Here is a 21326-nt window from a genome sequence, read left to right on the forward strand (position 1 = left end):
GTGTCCACGTTGCACGAACCGGACGGAACGAGAGGGTCGAAAATCAAAGAGCCTCCTTAGCCTTCTCGAGCGTTTTGATGTCGCTGAGGGTGATCCCGGAGCGGTCGCACATGCTGCGGAAGATACCGTTCGGTATCTGGTAGAGGCTCGCCGGGCTGTCGAACTCGGCGATCTGGCCTGCGTCCATGACACAGATCCGGTCATAGCCAATGATCGTGCGCAAGCGGTCTGTAATATATCTGAGTATGGCCCGGCAATAGACAGAGAAAACAAAGGAACGTACGAGCAATGCACAAGATGGTGCGGTCTACGAACTCGTTGGCGATCGTGTCCTGAATCTTCCTGTCGGTCTCGTAGTCGACGGAAGCTGGAGGAACGCTGTCAATGTCTCCACAACTCGGCGAGGAAGCGCAACGTACCAGTTGCCTCATCGAGAATGATGATCTTGCTGTCCTTGACAAGAGCACGGGCAAGGGAGACAAGCGAGCGCTGGCCGATGGATAAGTTACCACCCTCATCTTCGATGGGGCTGTCGAGTGTAAAGCGGTTGATCGGGGTGAGCGAACCCTCGGATCCGTCCTCCACCGACTGCGGTGCAGACTCAATTTTCCTGTCTTCGACAACATGGGCACGCTTGAGGGCATCCCAGAGCTGCGCGTCGTCATGTACACCGAAGGGGTCAAGGTTGCTGCGCAGCGTGCCGGAGACTGAAAACGAAAGTCAGCAAGTTATTCAGCCCAACATCAAGATGGACACTTACAAAGAAGAGGGTCCTGTGGAATGATCGCCAATGCCTTCCGCAGGTCGTCCAGCCCGATCGCCGAGATGTCGACTCCGTCGATGACAATCGACCCGCCCGAGAGCTCCACGAGTCGGAAGAGCGCGGTCATGATGCTGCTCTTCCCCGCGCCAGTACGCCCCACTATGCCGATCTTCTCGCCTGGGCGGACCGACATCGTCATGCCCTTGAGCACCGCCGGGAGCCCTGGGCGGTACTTCATCACAACGTCCTTGAGCTCGATCGTGCCCTGGGCGGGCCAGGGAGCCTTCGGCTGCCGCTCGGGAATGAGGTGCGGGGATTCCTGCTCGAGTTCAAGGGTGTAGTGCACGAGGCGTTCAACCGAGTTGAAATCGTTCTCGACCTCGGCGGTCTGGCGGACAAGCCAACCGAACGCTTGCTGGACGGAGAGGATGTAGGAGAGCACGACGCCGGTCTGGGAGGGCGAGATCGAAAAGCGGGTGCCCACAGTGAGCATGGCGACGACGAAGCTGAGGAGGATGCCCATCATGTCGAGGCGAATACCGAGCCAGCGCTGGTTCGCTACGGTGAGCCAGTACGCGCTGCGGATATTGTCAGTAAAGGTCCCCAGGTGTACAGCGAGAAGCGTACCGATTCTCAATGTCGACACGAGTGCGGTTCTCGACGATGAAACGCTCGGTCTCCCCATAGGCACGAATGGTCGCCAGGCCTGACAGGGACTCAGAGAAGTGGCTGTACAGCGACGACCGCAAGACGGCATCCAGACGCTTCAGCTCTCGGGCACTGGCACGGTAGAAGATGGCGGCCCAAATGTATGCCACGGAGATGACGCCGACGGCGATGAGGAACCAGGGGAGTACGATGGCGATAAGGATGATGGCACCCATAATGTTCGCGAAGGTGGCCACGAGCATACGCATGGCGTCACCGAGGGTGTTGTCAATAGTGTCGATATCCTTGGAAAACCTGTTCATGATACGACCGAGAGGCTAACAAGATAATAAGTACAGGCCGCAAAAGCTGCGGAGACTGGAGATGCTTACAGTGGTCTCGAAGAACGACATGGGCGCATGCATGACACGCCAGATGGCATCCTTGTGCATCCGTTGGGAAGCGAAGTACGTGAGACTGGCGAAAGTCGCGCCCAGCATGAAGAAGGTGATAGCTTGTGAGATACCGAGCGCGGCGTAGATGCCCATGTAGAACGCGTCGCCAAAGTTCCACTTGACTTCTTGCCAGTAGACGAGCCTATATGCAAGAGGTCAGCACAGCCTACGAATTAGCACTGATGGGACTCACCAGTACGACGACATGACTTGCGCGCCTTGTAGCAGCGCTACCGAGAGGACAAGCAAGGGAAGGATGACGTATCCTTTACCCGCACGGATGTACTCCCCATACACCTTGCTGCTAACAGAGCCCATGTTGCGCTCCTCCACCTGCATTAAGGCCGCACCCTTCTGCGCCTTCCTCTTCTCTGTCTTCTCGTCTTTCTCGACATCCTCGCCTTCGGTGGCCTCCTCTATGGCCTCCTCTTCCTCCTCCTCCTCGCTCTCCTTGTTGCCGAACTCGTGCACGAACTGGGCAAAGTGCCCCTCCGCAGCCATAAGCTCCGCATACGTACCGTGCTCCGCAATGCGTCCCTCAGCGACGGTGTACACGTAGTCGACCTGAGGAAGGAAGTGGAGCGCATGCGTAACGAGGACGCGGGTCTTGCCCGGCTCCGCGTCCAAGAAGACGTTCTGGAAGACGTGCTTGCCGACGTGTGCGTCGAGCGCCGAGAGCGGGTCGTCGAAGATTTGAATGTCCGCGCCAACGTAGATGGCCCGACAGATGTTGATGCGCTGCTTCTGACCACCAGAGAGCGAGATGCCTCGTTCGCCAACCTCGGTCATGTCACCGTTCGGGAGGAGATCGAAGTCGGCCTCGAGGCACGCATCGTGCACGGCCTTCCAGTAGCGCTCCTCGTCGAACGGGCGACCGAAAATGATGTTCTCGCGGACCGTGGCGTTCTGTATCCAGGCGCTCTGCGGGCAGTACGCAACGGTGCCGTTGAACTTGACGATTCCCGTGGTGCGACGCATCTCGCCAATCATGCCTTCGAGCAGGGACGACTTTCCTGAACCGACAGGGCCGACGATGGCAGTTAGTTGACCCTTCTGGATGGCGAGGTTGACATTCTTGAGCTTGAAAGCAGAGTTCTGAGCAGCTGGCGTGGTCTCCACGGTGTCTTTCTTGCTGCCCTTCTTGCCTTTCTTGTCCTTCGCCTCATCGGGAGGAGGGCCTTCCCAAGCAAACTCCGCATCGACGACCTCGATGGCGCTTTCCATCTTCTCATCGATCAGCTTGGTCTCCGCGATAGTCTCCGCCACGAATACGGGCCGCAGGCGTTGGCAGGCGTTGTATGCATCGGCGGTGGAGCTCAAGGCCAGGGCTGGGAGAGAGCGTCAGTCAACTATCCCGGGTCATTCGCGTCGCAGACTCACGGAAAAACATCAGAGGCAGACGGAGAAGGTTAAAGATTGTGAGAGAGGCAAAGATGTTTGCCGGGTTGAGTGTGTGTCCGGTCACCGAGTAAACGACGAACGCAAGCACACTGGCCAGTGCCGGGAGCGAGATAGCAATGGCGTTGTTTGCAGACCGAATAACGAGCAGTGAACGAATGTACCTGTGCCAGAGTTAGCGCGGGGTTCCAACAGTTCGCCTGAGCGGTACGTACCCCATCTCCCTTGCGCGCAACTCCGCAATGCGGTCCAAATAAGGGATTTCCCAAGCAAAGTACTTGATGATCTTCATGGACCCGAGTAGCTCCTGAAGGAGCTTCGCGCGCTTGTCAGTCCACGCCATAGATTTCTGCCGAAGCTTGATAAACTGCTTCATAGCGAGGGTCTGGAAGGGACTCATAACTACGAAGAACGCAAAGCCCGCAAGCGCAGAAGGACCCAAGTTGGTGATGAGAATGATGAGGCAGACGATGGCCTGAACCGGGGCAGTGATGGCGAGTTGCATGAAGCTGCAGCAGAAGTCTATGCGCGATACGTCCGTGGAGATGTGATTGACCAGCTTGCCGTTGGTGAGGGTCGTACGAGCGCGAGAAGAGAGCTTGAGCGAGCGGTCGTAAATGGCGGTAATTAGTCCTCCACGAAGCAGAACACCGGTAGATGCGGCGCGATAGAAGAAGTGATGGGTGCAAAGCGACGATATGACCTGGAGAAGCAAGAGGCCGACGGAAAGCCCGATACCGACACCAACAGCGGGAGCATCTTGTTGACGCCCTTGGAGGTGGGCACTAGCACATATGTTCAATTCCATGGCCGAGGGAAGATAAAAGCTCAACTTACGTGTAAGACTGTGTGGCAAAGTTGATGATAGCCTGCACACACACACTGAGCACGCGGTGGAGAGGAACGAAGACGCACATGTGCACGCACCTTGACCAACAGCGGCGTACACACTTGCGCGACATCCGCGACGAGCTTGAGCAGCCCGCCTGTCCAGAACCACCATTTGATACTGTCGTTCAACGCCCAGACGAGGCTCGCCTCCTTCCTCCCGTCCTTCCCCCTCCACTGCTTCTCGCGTTCTGCGCGCTTCCCCTGAATCGACCACCACACACCTTTGAGGCCGGGCCCAATTTCTCCTGCGTCGAGTCGCTTGTTGTACTCTGCGGCGGCGACTTCGCGCGCCTCGAAGGATTTGATGATCTTCTCCGCAATGGCCGCAGATGCACGGCTGTCCTGAAGCTTGTAGAGGTCGGTGGCCTCGAGCGGGCGAGCATAGCCCAAGGACATAAGGGGGGTGATCCATCCGAACGTCAAGATACTGAACCAGTTGGCGTTAATTTCAGGGATTGGGTCAGCATCATCGAGCGACGCCTTGGGAGGAGGGACGTTCTGGAGGACAAAGAGGGACTTGACGCTCCTGCATACCGTGAACCGAGAAACGTAAGTTGTGTGTCCAAGTAAGAAGCGGCCATATGCGAACCATCGAGATTTGGGCTTAGCCACCTCAAGGGACCCTTCTTGCGTGCTGATGGACTCTTCTTTCGTCATTGACACCAGGAGCACAAGGGCGAACGCGAGGCAGGGAGCGCGTCGCACGCGTCGGCGAGCCTAAAAGCCGTTGGAAGGGCGGGCAAGAAGTGTGGGGGAGGGGCTGTCGAGACATCATACCGCGCCGGGCAGGCATATGTAGGCACTTGCAAGCCCGGCAGCACTTCCGCGCGTTTGACCCCGCTGTGGATGGGATGACCAAGCCGGCCCACGCGAAACCATCTTCCGCACTGCGGACCTGTCATTTTGGCGCTCCGTGGCCGGTGTCCCGAGTTCCCGTGCGAGTCCCCAGACTTGATCCTCCTGTCCAGGACATAAGCGTGTAATATGCAAAGCGCAAGCTCATTGTACGTCTACTGGAGTAAAGCATGTCACCGCGGCGTTGCTCGGCGCTCACTGGACACATGGTACCTTCAGTGTCAGATCTGGAAGTTTTACAGGCAAAATGATGTCCTCTCAATGCGTATCACCACGATTCATCCAAATTTGAGGAACCCTTTAGCCCACCCCACAGTTGCCGACCCCCGAACGTTCCGGAAGTTGTTAGTCATATTGTATGTTATGTTCCGGTCCACAACCTTGCGGAAGCACTCACTCGTGAGCCGATTTAAGGCCGAGTTGACACCTCTGTCCACCCCTCCAACGTTCGTGCTCGTACACTCCGGCCCACGAACGAGAATCATAAAGTGTGCTTGCCGCCCAGAGTACATAGCAGTCCGACAAGTCGTTGGGAGCTTGTCTGCAACATGAGGAACTGGGTTAGTACTGGTGCGCATCTATCTTATCTTGCTCATTGGTTGAGCCGCTGAGAGCATGTCTCGATACCATGAACGCCACGCTGGGCTTGTAGGGGACGCTGTAGGGACGGATCTCCAACGTGTGTGGTCATTGGAATGCTTGCAACGCGTGGTAGTGTGATGACCGCAGTTGGATATCCACGTTTGAGAGTTATGACTCAGCCTCTAGATACCTATCGGAGCCAGAAAACGGAAGCCATCCTACACGATGTTGAGACCGATTGTGTTCTCTGTTTGGCGCCGGCCGGCCGGCCGGCTATGTCGAAGCACAAAAGGCGGGATTGAGCACTTCTGACACTGACACACAAACATTTAGCAATCTAGATACATAACCCTGCGGCATTTACAACGAAGTATATTGTGGGTGGGTGTATGCAGCGCTAGTGCCAGGCGATCGCAGCTGGAGTGACCCCTCGCCCCACTGCTACTCACCCCGAGCGCGCATAGGCCTCCTTCAAATTCATCAACGCCGTCTATCGCACGCAGTAAGCCTCTATGCCGAAGATTTGGATGAGATCAAGGACCCACCTCGTACGCAGGCTTGAGCGGTTCCACCTCCGCATCTGACACCCTCAGGCGCTTCACCTTGTCCAGATGGTCCGCCTCCCTCAGCATGCTCTTGAAATAGCGCGCCTGAGAATCGGGGTGGCATCGTAGCCACCGTCAGCCTTGCACCGCAACGTGGACCACAATGGCTGGGCTACGCACCTCTTGTTCCTCAACGAGAGTCCAGGCGTCGCCTGCGCGGCCTGCGCGTGCCGTACGACCCACACGGTGGACGTACTTGCGGAAGTCCACTGGAACATCGTAGCTCACAACGTGCGAGACGTGGCTGATGTCGATGCCACGCGAGATGAGGTCGGAGCACACCAATCTGCGAAAACAATTCAGTTCCTACGCATATATCCACGCGGCCGCGTGAAAAGCCAAGAGAGCTGACGCACATGTGGATTTTTTGGTCCTTGAATTGCTCCAGAATGGACTTCCGTTCCACCGGGGCAAGGTCGGAGGAATACGCGCGTGCGACCACGGCGCAGCTTTCCTTTCCCTTGCGCATCTCCTCCTCGAAGAACCCGAAAAGACGCACAAGGCGCGTGGTGGATTCCGCTGACTTCGTGAACACCAGCGCATTAATGACGTCGCGGGAATGCACGAGATGAAACAGCATGAGAGGTTTCGTCGCGGAGTTGCACACCACCATGTGTTCCTGTGCAGGTTTATCAGAACAAGGGAAAATCGATCGGGGAAAAGACGAACGGTTAACGTAGCTGGCATGGTGAACTTCTCCATGACAAAGTCCAACACACCCTCTGCTTTGGTTGAAGCGACCTTGGGCCTCTGCACAACGATGTACTTCGGTTGACGCAAGCCAAGCGCAGAAATCTTGGCGGGATCTCGCGTTAGTGTTGCCGAGAAGAGGAGTTTTTGGCACGACGGTTCTTTCTTGTCCTCGAAGTCCGTTTGGACATGGGGTGAGACCCTGAGAAGCTGACGGAAACCCGGAGCAAGCGCATCGGCGTAAGGTCGCCCACTTCGAGAGGAGTCTGTAAACGCGTCATTGGTGCCAAACGCCGATGGTTCCGGAGGACGAGTAGCGGTGAGCACTTGTGTCAGCCAATCTTGGAACGATTGGGCGAGGAGGCGGTCAGCCTCATCGATTACCTGCCGAAAGACTTGTGAGTTTACTTGCAAGTATCCGGGGTCGGGAAATCATACCAAGAAGCGCAGGTGCTGTAATGAGAAGTTCGGTGTGCCATTCAAATGATCAATAAGCCGTCCGGGTGTACAAATAAGGATGTCAATCTTGCTTGATCCCCCCTGCAGACTGACCCCGCCGCATGTTAATGGTAATCGGGCTCGGCTAATACATTCCGAATTGCTCCAGGACTTACTCAGTATTTTTGTCAGCGACCAGCTGCGACTGCTCGTGTGAAAAGGAGTGTTGCCCGGTGGCAGTCCCGATCTGTCCAAAGACGTCAGAGTCGAACGCATATATCGAGTGATGACAACGAAGGATCCCGCACCTTCAGCCCGCGACCCTTCGCTAACGCCTCAAAAGTCTCTCGGACTTGAACGACCAGGTCCCTTGTGGGTAACACCACCAGTGCCCGTAGTCGAGTGACCATTCGCGACGACAAAACCTGAGATTGCCGTTGGGATGGGCTCATTCACAAGCCGAACGCACGGACGTACTTCGATAATGGGCAAAACATATGCCAGTGTCTTCCCGCTTCCCGTTGGTGCAGACACGCAAAGGTCTTCCGGTGGGTCGTAGGGCCTATAGAGCGAGCGCGAGCCAGGTTTTGCCAACAATAATGGGACAACGGCGGTCTGCACTGATCACTGCTCGTGCATACATTACATGCAGAACGAGGGGAAACATACCAGCAAAGAGCTCCGTAATGCCCAGATCTTGCAGCCTCCTCCTCACCTTCCCACTCAGTCCTGTCCGCTCGTCCTCCACCTCCAGCGAAACTTCAAGCTTGAGAATGGTGGCGGGATCGACAACCTCCGCCTCGATGAGGGCCCTTTCGAGACCTTGGAGAGCGAGAACAGACTTCGACGGTGCCTCTGGTTTTCTGGGCTGGGGAAATGCAGGGAGCGCGACGGGTGGAGTGGGGGATCTTGCGGGAGGCGGAGAAGATTTGACGACCGGCTCGTCCTCTTCCTCGTCTTGTACCTCAGCGGGAATGGGAAGTGCTTCTTCTGTGTGCAATTTTCGCCGTTTCTTCGGTCTACCGTCCTCCGTGTGCGTGCGTTTCGCGGGTGTGGGTGATGATGGAGCGTCATCTCCGCCCTCTTCGTCGCTGCTCGCGTCACTTGAGTGAGAGTCGGCTTGTGTCGCGTGGGGGAAGGTGGTAACAACTGCAGCGGTGGATTTACGCTTCTTGCGACGGTCCTTCTTGGCTTTGAGATACCTCTGCTTGGACTTCGTCTTTGTCTGACGCGTGCGCGGTCAACGTATGTGGTAGAAATTGATGAAGACGACAGACTTTAGGCACGGCTTGAGCTGAAACCGGCTGGGCCATGGTAGACCACAAAATTATAAGCAAGCGAGCCTGCCAGGAAGTAGTATCGCGCGAGTGTATGTGCAAAAGTCAAGCTTCAAGTGCCTTAGAAGTTGAAAGTTAGAAGCGAAAAGACGGAGACCCAAAATCGACGGACCGGGACGGACCGCAAGTCGGACCGAGACGCCGGCACGCATGGTGGCTCCATGTCTAGCGCTGGCAAACTGTCTTTGAACTCAGCTTTGCCTTGCTTCAGGGACTTTTGAACTGGCTTAATGCTGGCCTTTTCCAGGTACATTTTCCGCATATTCACGTTTGCGTGAAAACCAAGACCCAAGTTGACACAGTGAGCGATCCAGTCAATGTCCACAGGCAACCACGGAATCTCACCGCCCATTACTATCCATGTAATGCAATACGAGTCAGGTCATCAAATAGTGACAACGTCTGGCCGACCTCCGATGGTGGAAACTCATACATACAGATGAGGACCCCCAACGGCATTAGCTTTCCGAATCCTGCACCCACGTTCAATACCGCGACGACGGACCCCCGCACCGAACTTGCCGACTAATCGGCCACAATGTGTCCGACTTCCGGACGAGCGGCGATGATAATCCCGGGAACGTGCCCCTCCTGCTTTCGTGGCGTCGCGCGCTGCACAGTGCCATCGATGGCGGCACGGCACCAGTCCCGGACCCAACCTGAGGGCGTGTACGGCATCGTGCCCGGAGGTCGCGTGCGCGGGTGTACGGCTTCCGTCGGTCCCTGTCGGTCCTCTAAAGTCAAACCCCGAACATCTGTACTACGCGTCCCGTGCGGCAGAATTCCGGTGCGATCCTCCTCTGTCCTCGCCCCGCCATTCATCTCCGTCGCTCACGTCCTCGCACGGTGTCAGCCGACGACGACGGGCTCTGGGGCGTCCCGCGTCATCTCGTGTCACCGGGCCAGGCTTCCGCCCTGGCCAGCGAGCGAGGCGGGTGCCGGACCCGCCCATCTTATCACGATGTCATCTGCCGTCAAGCACCCGCAGAGACCCATCTGCGAACCGTATCTCTCCCGCGCGTTCCCAACGACGCCTCCGGATTGTCCGTCGCATGCCCCAGCGGCAGGCGTGAGGCCACTCCGGTGGCTTCTCTCGTGACAAGATCGCCTAGCTGGCGTCAGCAGTTTCCACTTGCGTCCCGCGCACGAGGGCGTCTTTCAGACCTTATAAGACCTGGTCTACTTTGATATCATGCCCTTGTAACTTCACCCCCTCCGAGCCCGCAGACATTTCCAGCCACCCGGGAAGGTCTTTGTGACCGAGCCTTCTGAGTCGACAACCCTCTCTCTTACGCCCAAACGTCCTTCTTTGCAGAATGTGCTGGGAAGAATGGTCAGGTTTCCCCTGCTCTCGCTTATGTCGATGTCGTCCTTACGTCCTTATTTCAATTACAGCTTTGGCAATCAGCATCGCGGCTGCCCGGTAATGCCGTCAGCCTCATTGGCGACCGCGCACTGAACTGGTCACGTTGTCCTTCCCCCAGCATTTCGTCATCCTTTACCGGACTGGCAACAAGGGAGACTGCGGACAGCAGTATTGTGGCCTCAGCTCGGCACACATCCACAAGACTCGCAAATGTGACTGTTCCAAGGTCAGCGAACGTTTCACTCCTCATGCTTCACTGGGCTAATCGGATCCGGCCAGACGTACTCGGAGAATCGAAAGGTGATGAGCTTGATCCAAGAGCCTTGTGACATGTGCAAGGAGGCAGCTCTTGCGGCTCGTGTTCGGCGCCGATGACCTGAGTGGTACACACAAATTCCCGGCTTTGCATCACGTCTCCTGCTGTCCACGCATTTGTATCTCCATCTGCTTTCAGTGTTCGTAATACTATTGACTGCCGTCCAGCTTTGACCGTACCCAGGCCCGCAGTTATTGGTCACATCGTGCACTTGACTCCGTGCCCCGGTTTTCGTGACTCACAGCTGACGTTCTTCGCGGAGAAGGAGTGGTGTGCACTACGAATTCCCCAGACCCCGCCGCGACGTAAGAGCCAGACGAGCAGACTTTGCTCTATTAAGTCCTCCGTCAAGTGACGCGATTCAGGGGCACAGAGGCGGGAGCGGGAGGACACATCCGAGACGCTTCCTGCCTTCTCGATGCCTTCCCGGCGGACGAGCCCTGCGCGATCTCGGGGGCGGACACGACTCAAACACGCTGTCGATTCCAGCAGGCGCCCGCGCCCCGCCGCCGGGCGTAGATTACAATGGGAGTCCCGGAGATAAGTACACTGTGCGCTGCACAGGGCCCTGCTGCAGATAGAACCCACGCTGAGCACCGTTCGCTGTTCGGAACGTCCGCACCATGGAGGCCCTCCGAAGGTCAGAAGCGCTTCCCGCCCCGCTTCAGCGGCTGCTTCGCACCGCGGCTCGAGCCCGCCTTCATGCGCGCGAGGTGCTTCTTGCGCTCCTCCTCGCTTTCGTCCTCGCTGCTCGACGACGCCACCGCCCCCCGCTTTGCCTTCTTTGGCGGGGGCGGCAGAGGCGACGACGAAGGCGCGCCGCCCGCGCCGGGGGAGGGCGGCGAGGGGCTCCTGCCCGCGGGGGGAGCAGAGTCTGCCGCGGGCGGACGCTGATCCGGGGAGGCACGCTTCGAGGGCACCGCGCGTGCCGAGGGGCTGTCCCGTGCCGCGTTTGCGTGCGGGTTCGCGTTCGCATTCGCAAGCGCGTCCCGTGCGCCGCCGCGCACCGTGGCTTTGCCCTTCCCGCGCAGGCTCGGCGCGAGGTCGTCCTCGTCATCTGTGTGTGAGTCGTCTGTCGCTGCGGCTGGTACCGGCTTCGTGGGCGCGGCGGCGGCGGCCGGTTCGTCGTCTGGCCACACGGGGCTGCTCGGCGGGTCCTCGTTCTTGTGCTGCACGGTGGAGGGTGCACACAGCGGGGCCGCAGTCAGCTTCCCGTTTATAGAATATAGTCCCCATGACCGTACCTTCTTGAACGCGTGAGCGGGAGAAGGGCTCGCAATCCGGCGCAGCGGAGGCTTCGAGGAAGGCCCAGCCTTCCGCAGAGCGGTGGACGCAGGGGGCGACGGTGGAGCGAAGTCCGGCGCTGGCGCGTCCGCAACGACGCGCGCTGTGTGCACGGAGTCGGCGCGCGGTCATGTGGCCGGAGCAAGAACCACCTACGGAGATCCGGCACGGCGTTGAAGATGGCCGTAATTCGGCGCAGCGTTGTGGCGATTAGCGGCTTTGAGATGACGTTCTTGATGTGTGTGTCTTGCGCCCGTCGGGCAGTCCTGCCTACCTTGTCGACGGCCTGAGGAGTGCGGGCTCAGTGAACACGGTGGGCACGACGACGAAGGCCTCGAGGAGAGACACGTACCTTCTCTATGCCGGTCTCAGAGCCACTCCCGACCACATCAGAAGCAGAGAAGGCGACGTGGGTCATGCTGATGAGCGGCAAAATGAGGTGTGTGGACAGGATGTCTGCTGACAGTCGGGGTGGGACAGCGAGTGTCTCCCAGCGCCACCGAAAGGCCTCGTTGCCCAAAGTAAAGGCAAGATCCTATCGTGACCGAGTTAGCCGCTGCATTGGGTACACCTGAGAACACTCTCACAGAGAACATTGTGTCTACGGCCTCGAACGACAGCTCCGAAAAGGCACCTATTGTGTGGACAGAAGTCATAAATTCTAGACATCTCGTCCTCCACGAATCTTCCTCGTTTTCAGACATCATTTCTGGCGCAGTATCCGGATTACAGTCGCGCCATCTTCGAGCGAACTGGTTACTCGATAAGACTGATGCGACGCTGGTCAGCCAAGTTCAGAGTGTGGCCAGAACAACAAACCTTCTCCCCACACGTTGCGGGTATCTGTGACCAGAATGCAGCATGTAAGATCTATAGTGGACGAGAAAAATTTCTGCGATGCGCAATGAAGTACCGCGTGAGAGTCTAACGTGGCAGTTGCAGGACTGTGACGAACCATAAGGTATGGGGTAGAAGATCCGCTGTCGTTCTTTGCGAGCCACTCCTTGGTGAGAAGGCGCTTCGCGTGCTCCTGATATTAAGAACTGTATGAGGTTTTCTAGTCTACACGCAGACACTTCGTTGCCACAGAAGGCTCACCTCGGACAAGTATTCCATGAGAACACACTGGTGGAGCCGGTCAAGATTTGGAACCAGTCTTTTGGGATGATGTGCCACAAAGGGCCTCGGCTGCGTCCCACAAAATGAATCCACGCAATATATGCCCACGGAGGAAAACCGAGGCCTCAGAGCTGTCTGCCACTGAAGTATCTGTTCTTGTCGGAGATGTTGGTTGAGGACAAGGGGCAGCAGCCACCGCCACGAGGCACACCACACGCGGGTCCAATCGACGCGTGAGAGAACTTGCCTCTTTAGGATGAGTTGATCCTTGTGAACGCCGGCGATTGCTCCGAGCGCCGCATACAGCTTGTCTTCAATCCACTAGCATCCGCACGTGTAGAAGTCCGGCTTGCGGCATGGAAGAAGGGGAGATCGACTCTGAAGATGAAACCCGTTCACACCTGTCTAGTCAAGCATCTCGGGTCGATACATCTGGATCAACTTATTCGCCTGCCTTCGAGTGGCCTACAGATGATGAAGATGCCCCGAGTCCCTCATATTCTGTACTAGGAGATGAGTCACGTCCAACATCGAACTCTCCTCATCCATTAGCATCACTTCGCCTCGTTGTACGTCACAGTTCTATTCTGCGCAAGCACCACAAACTTGCCCTCCTCGACGGCTTCTCAGAGATTCAAATCGGACGGGACCTTGCCCCTTCCGAGTCGGATACTCCGCGGGTCCGGTTAAAGGAGATGGAGGTCTCAAAATTGCACGCCACCATATACCGGGACCACGAGCAAGTCGCCTGGGCCATCGTCGACATGGGGTCGAAACATGGTACCTTCCTCGAATCTACCACGGTCTCAACGTCCGGTCCCAGCACGGCTCTTCAAGAACCCACACAGAAGGGGGTCCGGCTTTCCGCTCCGAGGGTCGCGAGCATGCCACGATCGCTGCGCCACCTCGACCAGTTGTCGATTGGGGGCACCACATTTGAGGTTCACGTCCATGAGGGCGAGCCTCCATGCGAAGCCTGCTCTCCTCAAGGCGACGTGGAGATCCCACTCTTTCAGCACCGCAGCGGAGATGGCACAGCCAGCAAGAAGCGCAAGCTCGACGTCACCGAGGAGATGCGGGTGGTGGCCCCTCGCGGCCGCGACCCCAAAAAGGCCATGGCCCTGCTGAAGCGCAGCCTCCTGTCGAGCGCTGCCGCGAGCTCGTCGTCGTCGTCCCCCGCCCGCCATGGCCAGCCGTACGTCGACCGGAGCGCTAAACGACGCGCTCTTCACCCCGATCATACCCCTGCGATCATCCCAACCGCTTCGGCTTCCGGAACTTCCTCACCATCCGCGTCAGCCTCTGTGCCGGCCACGCCCCCTCTCCAATCACCCCCACCGTCCTCGTTACCGGCGGACAACATCGGCCTCCGCCTACTCATGAAGCAAGGATGGCAACCCGGATCGGCGTTGGGCTTGGGCGAGAGGGACAGTAGTCCAGGGCTCGTCGAGCCGCTTGCCCCGCCACCCACGTCGGGGCGGGCGGGGATAGGCACCCCGGTCCGGCCTCCGGGGTCGATTGCCGCTGCCCAGGATGGGGACTGGAAAGACGACGGCAAACGGCGTCGGTGGGCGGAGTTCCGGCAGACGGATGACGTCGCGTGACTGGTCGGTGTTGACAAGCCTGGGAAGACCGGCGCGGAGAGAGAGCTTCCTCCTCACTCACTCCATGGAAACTTGAGAACATGAGTGTTGAGCTCTTGCGGAGGTAAGCCTCGCGTACTTCGCCATCACGAGCGCCACTTATGCGGGACTCAGGAACGTCCAGGTCGTGCGGAGATGTCTCGATGTTTGGTGGGGCACATGTGCATTGTACATCGAGTTCATAAGTGGTTCCCTTCGGCCGGGGCTCTGGGGCTGGTAAATCTCTACAAAGGGCAAATACTCAGAAGTGCTTCCGCGATGCCGTTCAACGGCCGATTGCTGCGGGGTTATTACGGGTTGTTAGCCATGCTATCCTCCATCATTAGTTCCTGTCGCGGAAGCGGCACTGGAGCGGGACGCCCGGGCCCAACCGTGGGAGGGCAACGAGCCACGGTTGAAGCGGCAGCCGGTCAATATCATCGACGAGGAGCACGAGGATACTTTCTCTGCGCGGGTTGCAAACGCGACAGAGTCTGTGCTCGGAGGACGGGTACCCTGCGAGGAAGCGAGGGAGGGAAAGCGAAGGATGCAAAGCGCACCAAACGTACGCTGGACGTATGAGCGATCCCCAAGAAGGATAGAGGCGTGATTGGGCATCATCAAAGAATGATGCTTGGTCGCGAGGAGCAGCGGGAACAAAGCGTTGGGCGCCGGTGTCCGGCGCCAGTCCCTGTGGGGCTGGCGCTGGGCGCGTTATTTGGCCCACTTTGGCGGTCACGTGCGCCTGCGACCCCTTCTAGGTTGAAATCGCGAAACGAACCTCGTCTTTAGTTGCCTTCCACCAGGCTGACACCTCTGTCCCCCGACAGCCTCCGCCTCTCCTCACCCACCACCCACGGCGCACCGGGCACCCCCTCTTTGCGGTCCTCCCTCTTTGTTTCGACATTCAACCGCCCCGGCATCCATCTCCGCTGTCACCCGCACTCAGCTGCAACTATCTTCACCGTAGATATACAAGTTATTCGACTCCATATGGCATCCAACCTTCGTGTATGTGTTTCCCCCATCCAAGCCCTTTTCTCGCTCATCGCCGACCACTGACATCGTGAACAGCTCCCCATGCGAAACCGCACCGGCCCCCAGCGTCCCAAGAATGCCGACGAGAACGCACTGGGCCGAAACGTCCGCCAACCCCCAAGCATTGCGCTCTCAGGAGCGAAAGTCGTCGCCGGCCACATCGTCAAGAATGGAGTCCAGCGTCCGGTCCTCACAGAGGTGACGACCACCGCCGTTAACCGTCAAAGCAAGGTTCGTCCCCTTCACGAACCCGGCTTCGTTTCCTTCTTTTCCTCTGTGCATCTCCGCCGAAGGAGAGGATGTGACACTCGGTGCACGATATGGCTGAGGGGGTGTTCGCTGGCCCCGTCGTCGTCTACCCGCCGCCCCCGCCCCCGGCGGTTGAATGGCGCGACCATGGGCGCCTGACGCGAGGACGCGACTGAGCGCGCAGGAACGCGTGATCGCGACCTTGCCACTGGCGTCGTCGGCTCCTCCTGTGCGGCATGCTCAGCGTTGGACTTGTTCGTGAGCGATCGCCTCCATCGTGCGCACCAGCTCCGCGCCAGTGGGCGACGTCCATGTCTTGATCCCTATCGACGAGGAACCGCGCCCACAAAGCGTCGACGGCGCCTACGCGTCATGTTCATATTGCCAGCGCCAAAGCGCGTCTCGGCGCCTCGGCTCGGGGCCACGATGCGGTTTCAGTTCTCGGGATGCAGCGCGCGCAGAACGGGAATGCTTACCACGTCGACTTCACCCACGTAGGACGGCAAGCTCTCTGGAAAGGAGAAGGAGACGGTTGAGACTGGTCTCAAGCGTACTCGTTCTGCGTCCCTCTATGCTGCCACTGGCCCTCAGCGCGTACCCCTCGGCCCTGGCAAGGCCCCCGTCGGTGTTCAGGTCCAGACCCGCGTCCCTTCGACGCGCACCCACCGCCCTCAAATCCCCATCCCAGTCTCCCGTCGCATCCCAGTCGCCCAAGACCCACCGACACAGACTCTTGTACCCAATGTCGCCGCCAGTCAAGAGGACGACATGGAGGTCGAAGATCATGCCGCTGCCGATGTCGTCGAGCAGTATATTCAAGACGAAGCCGATCTGACAGAGCTTAGCGACCGCGAGGAGGAGTTCCAGCACGCAGAGGCGTTGGCGGAGGACAGCGAGGACGAGGAGCCCATCACCAAGCGCGCCAGGGTATGGCCTGAGGTGTCCACCGTTCGTGCCCAGCGCTACCGGTCAGAGATCGAGAATATCAAGGAGAACTTCCACGATGAGGTGGACGAGTTCGACACGACGATGGTCTCGGAGTACGCCGAGGACATCTTTGAGTACATGCAGGAGCTTGAGGTGCGTTGTTTCTTGCGACTCGGCATCTCCGTATCGTTGCTCACCTTGAACATAGGAGGAGATGATGCCCAACCCTGACTATATTGAGGGTCAGACGGAGATCACCTGGGAACAACGGCAACAAATGGTCGACTGGCTTCTTCAAGTGCACTTGCGTTATCACCTGCTTCCTGAGACTCTCTGGATTGCCATCAACATCGTGGACCGCTTCCTCTCAAAACGCGTCGTCTCATTGATGAAGCTTCAGCTCGTCGGTGTCACTGCCATGTTCGTTGCTGCGAAGTACGAGGAGATCCTCGCGCCGTCTGTCGAGGAGTTTGTTTTCATCACCGACCGCGGCTTCAGCAAGGATGAGATCCTCAAGGGCGAACGCATCATGCTCCAGACGCTCGAGTTCAAGATCAGCCAATACTGCTCGCCGTACAGCTGGATGCGCAAAATCAGCAAGGCGGACGACTACGACCTCCAAACACGAACGCTCAGCAAGTTCCTCACCGAGGTAACGCTTCTGGACTATCGCTTCCTGCGCGTCAAGCCGAGCATGGTCGCGGCGATTGGCATGTACACCGCGCGGAGAATGTTGGGGGGTGACTGGGTATGTATTCGTTTTCTGTCATCTACGCGCTATAAATGCTGCGTGCAACGCGGTGACCACGCTGTGATCACCTTTTTGTTTCCGCGTGCAGCATGCAGTTCACGTGGTGTGATGTCGTACTGACACTGCTTTCTTCCAGAACGAGTCGTTCGTGTACTACTCCGGCTTCACCGAAGAGCACCTCCTTACTGGCCACAAGCTCTTGTGCCAGAAGCTGGCGGAGTCCAACTTCCAGGAGCAGCTTGTCTGCAAGAAGTACGCGACGAAGCGGTTCCTCAAGGCGTCCCTCTACGCCATCGACTGGGCTCGCACACATCTGCACGAAGCCATGCACGAAGAGATGAGCATCGAGTAAATGATGCACTCATCCTAAACGTGGACTCTTATGCAGACTATGCCTATGTTGTATGTCGACTCCGTCGCTGTCGCCCCGCATCATTACCCCCGTCCTTGTCGGTCGTAATCGCCTTTGTCCATGCCTTGTCCGCCCACGCTACGTCCCCTTCATCGCCATCTAGCCCCCATCGGCCCCCATATTCGTCAGCATCTTCGCCTCTGCATCTCATCATCATCCACAAGTGTTTGTTTATTATCACTATCATCACCGTCTCTCCACACTCTTGTTTCGTCCTTGGCATCTCATCGTTATGTTTGTCATTCAGCTGCTCTCCCCCGCTATCGGTTTGATCCCCTACAACCTTACAGCACGCCCCAGCCATGACGGACACGCGCCATGCCCGGCGCACTCATCGCGTCCACCATCTCCGTCCCCTCTCCACCTCTCCTATCACGCGTCTCGCATCTCTCATCGCTCGTCCTTATTTCACTCGTTTTGTCGCGAGTTACAGTCTTCGTCTTGTACGCCCCACACGCGCGGGGTGCGCCGAAATCACAAGTTGCTCTTCGCGCCTCTGCCGTCACGTTCGTTTGCCTCGGTTTCATACGCTACGTACCCTCATGACCGCCCTCGTCCGCTATGCCTCTCATTCTCTTGTCTCTTGTCCGCTCCGGCGACCTCTTTCGCTGTATCTCTTCTTTCGCGCTCACCCCGCCCTTTCCTTTTCCTTTGCCCTCGCTTTCCTGGCTCATTGCGCCAGAGCTTTCCCCCTGCACTTCCCAACATGGATTGCGCATGCCCTCTTTCCTCTACGCGCGGCTCGTCGAGACCGAGTCACCAGGTCGTCTATCGTCACCGCAGTCTTTTATCCCCAGTGCACCCAAGTTGCCTCTACCGTTCTCGGTGCATTCTATCTGTTACGCGCGTCGTTACGTACGTGTTGAATCTAAGCTCTCGGCTTCACATCGCTTTTGCATTGGACGTACCACTGAGCGACCTTTGTCTGGCTCCAGTGCGCGATAGTCAGACTAGCGAGTATTGCGGCGGTGTGGATGGGTTCTAGCCTGCTGTTTATGGCCCGGTCGTCGCTCCACAGCTGCTGCAGCTTACTGCTACGGCATCATTGCGGGCGGACCCTCGTCGTTAAAGCTCATCAAATTGGCAACATGAGAGGATGCGTTTCATTATATCCGCACCAGCAGGGTCGTTGTTACAATTACCGAGATAATTGATTGGGCACGAAGGCACAGAGGTTCTGCAGTGGGAGATGATGGGAAGCGTCGACGGATATGTAACACTCTACATAGCCGGCCAGCTGAGGACGAGCGTCGAGACGTCGACCAATCTGAAGGCGGACGTCACAGGATGAGTATTGGCGGAATCAGATGCACTCCTGAAATTCACATGCGATCGTGCCGGTGACGCAGGGGCGCGTGACATGGGTCCTCTTCCCCAGATCAACCACGTCTTCTCCCTACCCAATATAAGTCCCCTGTCTCGCGACGGTCCACGCGCATCCCTCTTTCGACCCTCGTATTCGCCATCTGGACGCGCATTCAGCAACATGGCGACCAAGGAGCTCAAAAAGTACACGCGCGAGGAGGTTGAGAAGGTGCATTTCACCAGCCGCTGTATGCGCTCTGTAGCACGCGCCTGACGTGGTCTCTATACAGCACAACACCGACGAAAGCTTAGTCCGTGTCTTGTGGTGCTCGTGCGCGAACGGCGGTCTCACACGTCTTGCAGTGGATCATCATCGACTCCAAAGTGTATGACATCACGCGCTTCAGGAATATGCACCCTGGAGGAGTGTCTGTTTTCTATGACGAGGATATTCGTGAGTAAATTTGGCTGGGGCTCCTCTATCTCCTCTCACCTATATTTTCAGCGGGCGGAGACGCGACCGAAGCATTCTACGGCCTCCACCGACATGAGGTCCTTGAGCGGCCTCAGTACAAACGGCTCCAAATTGGCGTGATCGAGGGAGAGGAACCGCAGGTCGAGGGTCGCATACCAGGTGCGATCAGCAAGGTGCCGTACGCTGAGCCATCGTGGCTGGCAGAGGGGTACTACAGCCCGTACTATAAGGAGGTGAGTTTTCGGCACCTGGATTTCGAAGCACTGTTCACTCTGCCCGTCAGAGCCACCGCAAGCTGCAGAGAGCCGTCCGCGAGTTCGTCGACTCCGTCATCTGGCCCGACGCTCAGATGCACGAGTTGGACGGCAAGCGGCCATCTCAAAGCGTGCTGGACAAGATGGCGTGAGTACCTCCGCTCTCTCTCGATGCGTTTCCTTCTCAGCGCATATCAGCGAGCTGGAGTTGCATGCTATGCGTATGGGCCCTGGAAAGCATCTGAAAGGGCGCACCTTGATGGGTGGTATCATAACACCTGAGGAGGTACGTCTGCCCGACTCGCCGTCGGTGGCCGGAGAGGCTGATTGCATACGTCTAGTTTGACTACTTCCACGAACTCATCATCACCCAAGAGATCAGCCGCTGCGGGGCGCGCGGATACGGTGACGGCCTCTTGTCAGGATGCGTCATCGGTCTTCCTCCTGTCCTCAATTTCGGCTCTCCCGAGCTCAAGGCGCGCATCGTTCCTGATGTCCTGAAAGGGAAGAAATTCATTTCGTTGGCCGTCTCAGAGGCGTACGCGGGTAGCGATGTCTTTGGCCTCCAGACCACGGCAACCAAGACCGAGGATGGTAAACACTGGATCATCTCCGGTACCAAGAAGTGGATCACAAACGGAACGTATGTAACCTGATATCAGTGAGAGAGGCCAGAGTGCTGATATCCATGATGCACAGGTTCTCCGACTACTTTACTGTTGGCTGTCGGACTGAGGACGGTTTCACCGTGATCCTGGTCGAGCGCGGCGAGGGTGTAGAGACCAAACCGATCAAGACTTCTTACTCCTCAGCAGCAGGAACCGCGTACGTCACGTTTGACAAGGTCAAGGTCCCGGTTGAGAACACCCTGGGTGAGGAGGGCGGAGGAATCTTCGTTATGTTGAGCAACTTCAACCACGAGCGATGGGTCTTGTGCTGCTCGTCCGCTCGCAGCCAACGTGCCATCGTCGAGGAGTGCCTGAAGTGAGAATATGCGGTTGCATCCGAAAATGCCTACTGACCGCCCCCGACAGGTGGGTGAACCAGCGTAAGGCGTTCGGTCGGCCGCTTCACTCGCTGGCCGTCATCCGGTCCAAGCTTGCAGGAATGATCGCCCGTACGGAGAGTGTGCACAACTGGCTCGAGAGCGTCACGTACCAGATGTGCAATATGGTGAGATATGAGCGGGTGCTTGTTAAACCGTGGCGCTTACAGGGTACGTCTGCAGTCCTACAAGGAGCAGGCAAATAGGCTCGCAGGACAGATCGCCTTCCTCAAGACGCACTCTACACGCAGTGGTCAAGAGACTGCGAAAGACGCTGTGCAGCTATTCGGCGGTCGTGGTATCACCCAAACTGGCATGGGTCAGTTCATTGAACACGTGCGTATGTGCTCTTCAATATTGGATGACCAGCTAAATGTCGTGCTGCAGAATTACCGCACAATCACCTTCGACGCGCTACTTGGCGGCGCGGAGGATGTCTTGGCAGACCTTGGTGTCCGCCAGGCAATGCGGGCAATGCCTCCAGAGGCAAAGCTCTAAAGA

The 21326-nt window shown here is 57.7% G+C and overlaps 6 protein-coding genes across 6 annotated transcripts; 3 read left to right on the forward strand and 3 right to left on the reverse strand.

Moving 5' to 3' along the window:
• Window positions 1–43: 43 nt before the first annotated feature.
• Window positions 44–4812, reverse strand: BXZ73DRAFT_86779 (P-loop containing nucleoside triphosphate hydrolase protein; the record flags this gene model as incomplete). Its single annotated transcript, XM_048024311.1, has 12 exons — window positions 44–228; window positions 284–367; window positions 420–707; window positions 761–1341; window positions 1391–1749; window positions 1804–2008; window positions 2060–3194; window positions 3247–3428; window positions 3480–4049; window positions 4102–4133; window positions 4192–4681; window positions 4745–4812. The coding sequence occupies 12 exons, from the start codon at window positions 4810–4812 to the stop codon at window positions 44–46; spliced, it is 4179 nt and encodes a 1392-aa protein (XP_047883245.1).
• A 1225-nt stretch (window positions 4813–6037) lies between these two features.
• On the reverse strand, window positions 6038–8638 carry BXZ73DRAFT_86780 (DEAD-domain-containing protein; the record flags this gene model as incomplete). Its single annotated transcript, XM_048024312.1, has 11 exons — window positions 6038–6082; window positions 6138–6242; window positions 6318–6483; window positions 6554–6816; window positions 6867–7271; window positions 7326–7434; window positions 7502–7572; window positions 7634–7750; window positions 7803–7945; window positions 7995–8550; window positions 8603–8638. 11 exons carry the CDS (start codon window positions 8636–8638, stop codon window positions 6038–6040), a joined length of 2016 nt encoding a protein of 671 aa, XP_047883246.1.
• A 2347-nt stretch (window positions 8639–10985) lies between these two features.
• Window positions 10986–12661, reverse strand: BXZ73DRAFT_38484 (uncharacterized protein; the record flags this gene model as incomplete). The annotated part of the gene is made up of 7 exons (XM_048018201.1): window positions 10986–11234; window positions 11436–11731; window positions 11785–11914; window positions 11981–12163; window positions 12216–12397; window positions 12448–12520; window positions 12584–12661. Coding segments are annotated over 7 exons (1191 nt in total), but the record flags the coding sequence as incomplete, so codon positions are not given.
• A 442-nt stretch (window positions 12662–13103) lies between these two features.
• BXZ73DRAFT_86782 (uncharacterized protein) lies at window positions 13104–14351 on the forward strand (the record flags this gene model as incomplete). The annotated part of the gene is made up of 1 exon (XM_048024313.1): window positions 13104–14351. One exon carries the CDS (start codon window positions 13104–13106, stop codon window positions 14349–14351), a length of 1248 nt encoding a protein of 415 aa, XP_047883248.1.
• Window positions 14352–16424: 2073 nt separating this feature from the next.
• On the forward strand, window positions 16425–17686 carry BXZ73DRAFT_39017 (cyclin-like protein; the record flags this gene model as incomplete). The annotated part of the gene is made up of 3 exons (XM_048018299.1): window positions 16425–16736; window positions 16792–17331; window positions 17471–17686. 3 exons carry the CDS (start codon window positions 16425–16427, stop codon window positions 17684–17686), a joined length of 1068 nt encoding a protein of 355 aa, XP_047883249.1.
• A 1546-nt stretch (window positions 17687–19232) lies between these two features.
• On the forward strand, window positions 19233–21323 carry BXZ73DRAFT_86784 (peroxisomal acyl-CoA-dehydrogenase; the record flags this gene model as incomplete). The annotated part of the gene is made up of 11 exons (XM_048024314.1): window positions 19233–19280; window positions 19342–19362; window positions 19415–19505; window positions 19557–19759; window positions 19810–19928; window positions 19979–20066; window positions 20122–20423; window positions 20480–20764; window positions 20815–20953; window positions 21009–21161; window positions 21213–21323. 11 exons carry the CDS (start codon window positions 19233–19235, stop codon window positions 21321–21323), a joined length of 1560 nt encoding a protein of 519 aa, XP_047883250.1.
• Window positions 21324–21326: the final 3 nt, after the last annotated feature.

This window comes from Epithele typhae, assembly GCF_022376455.1.
Source record: "Epithele typhae strain CBS 203.58 chromosome Unknown BXZ73scaffold_2, whole genome shotgun sequence".
NCBI classification, from domain to species: Eukaryota; Fungi; Basidiomycota; class Agaricomycetes; order Polyporales; family Epitheliaceae; genus Epithele; species Epithele typhae.